General features: G+C 38.0%; 1 protein-coding gene across 1 annotated transcript in view; it reads left to right on the top strand.

Annotated features, from left to right (window-relative positions):
* Window positions 1-3,367: 3,367 nt before the first annotated feature.
* Window positions 3,368-5,424, top strand: part of LOC102424007 (plexin domain-containing protein 2) — a gene marked incomplete at its 5' end in the record, with an annotated part of 93,170 nt that continues 91,113 nt past the window's right edge. Inside the window, 2 exons of the mRNA XM_006094301.3 lie at window positions 3,368-3,463; window positions 3,683-3,764. Coding sequence (XP_006094363.2) covers window positions 3,368-3,463; window positions 3,683-3,764 — 178 coding nt within the window. The remainder of the gene's footprint in view (window positions 3,464-3,682; window positions 3,765-5,424) is intronic.

Here is a 5,424-nt window from a genome sequence, read left to right as displayed (position 1 = left end):
TGAGTAAATAGATTCCTAATTACTTGTCCTTGACAGTGGTATCTCTGAAATGCAACAGAAATGACCATTTGGAAGCTGTCATTAATTGGCAGGTCATCAAATATAAGTTATTCTCATTAATTTTGGTTTTGGTAAGTTAATCTCCTCCCCATAGTTGGAGGTGTCTGAGCAAGCGATAGAACTCTTTCCCTTCACCCATATGCATGATCAATAATTAACTCCCTGAGGCTTCCCAGTCATTATGTTAGTTGTTTGAGCTCTTCAAAGTATAATAGGAAATGAAAAGACAACTAGTATTTTAAGCATCTACTAATATGGCAGATACTGTGCAAACTTTAGTATGAAGACTCAAAACCTCCATCCCAGTGACAAAGCTATGTCATTTATTTATTTCTGAGGAGTAAATTGTTTAGCACAATACAGGGCAAAGCAGTATATAGGAAAACATCCTCTTTAGACAAAGGCAGAAGCTGAGTAATGTTTTATATGCCTTAAAAGTAAAAAAAAAAATAGCAAGCCCTAGCCAGTTTGGCTCAGTAGATATAGTGTCGGCCTGTGGACTGAAGGGTCCTTGGTTGGATTCTGGTCAAGGGCACATATCTCAGTGTCAGACTCCTCCCTGGCCCGGGCCCTGGTCAGGGTGCATGCAGGAGGCAACCAATTGAAGTGTTTCTCTGACATCGATATTTCTCTCTCTTTCCCTCTCTCTTCCACTCTCTAAAAATCAATGGAGCTCTGGCCGGTTTGGCTCAGTGGATAGAGCATCGGCCTGTGGACTGAAGGGTCCTGGGTTCGATTCCGGCCAAGGGCACATGCCTGGGTTTCAGGCTTGATCCCCGGTGGGGAGTGTGCAGGAGGCAGCCGATCGATGGTTCTCTCTCATCATCAATGTTTCTATCTCTCTCTCCCTCTTCCTTCCTCTCTGAAATCAATAAATAAATATATTTTATAAAAATAAAATAAAAACCAATGGAAAAATATCCTTGGGTGAGGATTAAAAAAAAAAGTAAAAAAGAAAAAAGACATGACTCATGCGCCTTGAAACCTAACTAAATACCATGAAGTCAGCATTTTCTCTAATGTTCAATATATTTTACACTTTGAAAAGTATATATGCATCTTTTATTTACACCAAAAAGAAATTAATTGGATTAGGGTTCTAAACAGTGTTTTCCAATCTGATAAACCTGAAGATATATTCAGTGAGTGGCTCTAGAATCACTCCTAGCCCCAAAAGAGTTCATTTGGGGGCCACACCCGCCCCCTTCCTCTTCTGGAGCAGAATTTCATGGTGAATAACCAGAAATGGGTGGAAGGATATGAGTGGAGAGAAGTAGAGCTACATGAAGGGTGTAAGTAGATGTTTGACCTCCCTCCTGGATGTGAATGCATCCACATTTCCTAAACACTCTCACTCAAAGCCAGCTGGCTCTCTTGAGTCACCACACTATTTCTGCGTTCTGTCCTAAAGGAGACCATTGTTGGGTCTGTTGACTTTAACCAAAATTGAACACTCTCTAAGGTAAGATGGCAGACAATTCTTAGAAGCCTGATTTCAAGGCCTTAGTGTGGTTTCAGTGAGGTTACAGCTACAGAATTTAGACCATTATATGCAGCATGTAACCAATACAGGTTGCCATACTGAAGACGGACAAAAATTATATTGGACACTGTTGAGCACTTTCCATGTGAAAGGGATTGTTTTGTTTGTTTGTGTGTTAATCCTCACGCAAGGATATTTTCCCATTGATTTTTAGAGAGAGTGGAAGGAAGGGGAAGAGACAGAGGGAGAGTAACATCCTTGTGAGAGAGACATACCAATTAGTTGCTTGCAGATCTAACCTGCAACCGAGGTACATGCCCTTGATGGGAATCGAACCTGAGACCCTTCAGTCCACAGGCGGACACTCTATTCACTGAGCCAAACTGGCTAGGGCATGAGAGGGATTGTTTTAAGTTTTTTCATTTATTATCTCATTTTAATTCTCAAAGCAACTCAATAATGTAGGTACTATTATTGCTATTTTATAGATGGAGAAACTGAGGCACAAAGAGGCTCACAAAGGATCCCAACATTACACAGATATCAAGTAGAAACACAGAGATTGGAAGTGAACACACTGTTTAACAGTCCCATGTGCTATTAACCACTATGACATATTACTTCCCCAAGATTGGATATTGTGATACTTAAAAAAATAACTTAAATCATCCCAAATAATCCCTGACAGATAAGACAGTATTCAGGAAATGCATTTCAGTCATTACAAGTATATCAAAAGCTAAATAAAATGCGGACGACATTACTTTTCTGTTGAAATTTACCTGACTCAGGCAGGCTTACAGTATAAGGATCAGCTCTTCTATTAAAAATGTATTTTAAATATATTTTATAAACAGTTTTATTGTTTTATAAAATATGTTTGCTTATATTTATCTGATTAAAGTTCTTGTCAAATCTCCTCAGGGACACTTCTGGATATGCTGATCAATATTATAAATTCCTGCATGCAATATAAGTATTAATAATTAACCTTCCTTAGATGTGATACTGTATATTTAATAAAGAGCAATACTGATTTTATAATGATTTAAATTCAATTTTTCCTTTCATTAAAGGAATTTATTCTAAATCCTTAAAGCACTAAGACTCTTATTTTGGCAAAAAACAACTTCATTTAGGCTGTGAAAAAAATTTTAAGTTCTATCTATTCCTAAAGGACTTACTTTAGCATTAGTTTCAGTCAAATGGTGTCTGTTTTCTTACCTCCTTGACTTCATATGTTAAAATATTTCAAAATAAATAAATCTATCAAGAAATTGTCTTAGGTAAGCTCTGAGTGACAACGAGTTGGAACCCAGCATTCAACATGAGATATCTGAGACCCTAATCATCATTTTTAACTTTACTGATAAAAAGACTTCTGAAGCCCTTAGCCGGCTTGGCTCAGTGGATAGAGCATCAGCCTGCGGACTGAAGGGTCCCGGGTTCAATTCCGGCCAAGGGCACATGCCTGGGTTGCGGGCTCGATCCCCAGTAGGGGGCGTGCAGGAGGCAGCCGATCAATGATTCTCTCTCATCGTTGATGTTTCTATCTCTCTCTCCTTCTCTCTTCCTCTGTGAAATTAATAAAGAAATATATTTTTTAAAAAAAGACTTCTGAATACATGGGGACATATTTTTTGGTGTTTTTTTTGTTTGTTTTGTTTTTTAATAATCAATCTCTTCAGAGGGGTTGCTATTTTAAATCTTTATTTTTAAAACTGCACCAGGTAAAAGTGTATAATTCTACATTCACTATTAAAATACTTGTTTTATAGGTAAAAAAATTTGGAAAGTTGATTTCCCCCATTTTTGTTTTTATAGATGTTCGAAGAAGAACAATTTATGAATACCACCGAGTAGAGTTACAAATGTCAAAAATTACCAACATTTCAGCTGTGGAGATGACCCCATTACCTAGTAAGTTAACATCTGAACACACCTAGGTGGGAAAATGATTTGCAAGTTTGACGATCTGGTCTGTTCGCCAATAATAATAACATGGTGCTTGGCATGGACAGGCATCTTGCATGAATACAGGATGGGTGGTTTGTTTTTATTTTGACTGAGCCATCATTATTGTTGATTTCTCCATCCTCCCAACTAGTCTGGATGACTGCATTCTCTCCTGTTTCCTAGCGTGCCTCCAGTTCAATGGTTGTGGCCCCTGTGTATCCTCCCAGATTGGCTTCAACTGCAGTTGGTGTAGTAAACTTCAAAGGTAAACAAGAATAATACCAAAAATTTTTGAATTTTAAAAAGACTTGCTGCTTCTGCTCTTCCATTAAATTTTAAATGTGCCAGGTGTGTTGATTATCAAGTGTGTGTATATTTAAAAAATGCCATGACCAAAAAGCATTAAAAAATGCTTACACATGGAAATTTTTGTCTTTTCCTTTACCTGGTTGCTCAAAATTATCAAGAATCATCATGTCAATAAGGTTGTTATCTGACATACATTTGTAATCTCTATGGGGCTGAAGATAGGTGATGGTTGCAATTGAAAAGTCTTTAAATGGATGCTTTTGGTCCATATTCTACAGAAGACATGGTATTAAATATCTTTACTATGACAAGGAGAATTTATTCTCAAGCACATGAATATTTTTAGAAAATACTGTAAATATCTCAAAGGTTCCTAGCCAGGATGAGACACGTAGTCTGAGGGTGAGGAAGAGAGTGACACCAACTGGCCTTCACAATAGAATGGGCGGCTTTGGTCTGTGCTGTAACTGATTGACTTTGAAACTTAAGCTGCCTCACTTGTCAAAGAGGGTTATGATTGTCATGCATGGTAAAGAGGATTTCTCAGTCCTTAGAGCTTAGAAGATTCTGAATGATCATTTGTTAGAAATACAGAGTGAAGACCTTTACACATGTTTTGGTATTTACTCAATCATTTGTGCATGAATTTTGTCCCCAGCACTGGGAAAGCATCAATGAATAACATAGAAGTGGTCCCTGCCCCCCACGGAGCGTAAGGTCTAGTCTGTGTGAGAGTAAGTCCCCCTCTCACCTTCAGAGTCTGTGATAAATCTGCTTCTCCCTCCAGGTGGAGAACCGAATCCTCAAGCTATTAGTCAGTGCCTGTGGCCTCAGAGTGTTCTGCTGTAAGCTGTCTCTGTCTTATCATCTTGCTGCAGCATTTGCTGCAATGATAGAGGCATGTTCAGGAATATTTTAAAAGTTATCGGAGTATAAAGAGTAGAATGCCAGTTCCTTGATAACAAGCTTTAGGAAACATGTTTAACTTGCTAACTTTGGGGCAACCACTACATTATTCTGGATAGAACCATATTATTTATTATAATTTATGTTTTGTTTTCAATTTAACATGTTGTTCCAATAATTTCCTTTGGGCAATGGATTTCAAATAATGAAAAAGCAAGCAGGCAATTAGCGTTCTTAAGAGTAGATTTTAACTAGCTGCATCTCCAGAGTGGAAGAACTGCTATAAAATCAAGGGTGTGTGGCTATTTATATTTATATTTTGATGACATTTCACAAAAATTATACGCATGTTAGAAATTATTCCAAATCTGTTTAGATAATGACCAAAGTGAATCTAAAGAGATGGCATTTTAATATGCATATTTAAGGAATGCTGAGCTCAGACATGAAAAATGCCCAGAAGAATGAAGTAGAAATCTCTGGTCTGGGGTGTGTATCTAATTCAAATTCCAGTTTAGTGACCAGCTCCTCTGAGAAGTCTCCCTAAACCACAAGTTTGTGTGAAATGGCCCCCGTGTCTCCCTGGCGTCCTGGACACACTTTCATCATTAGCATTTAGCTGTTCATTCGTCAGTCTCCTTCATGGGCTCTGGGTTTATTAAGCATGTTTTGCCCTTTTACCTACAGCACCTAAGAATGTACCTGGTGCT

The sequence above is a fragment of the Myotis lucifugus genome, unplaced genomic scaffold (assembly GCF_000147115.1).
Source record: "Myotis lucifugus unplaced genomic scaffold, Myoluc2.0 scaffold_132, whole genome shotgun sequence".
NCBI lineage: Eukaryota > Metazoa > Chordata > Mammalia > Chiroptera > Vespertilionidae > Myotis > Myotis lucifugus.
This window is presented reverse-complemented; position numbering and strand designations above follow the sequence as displayed.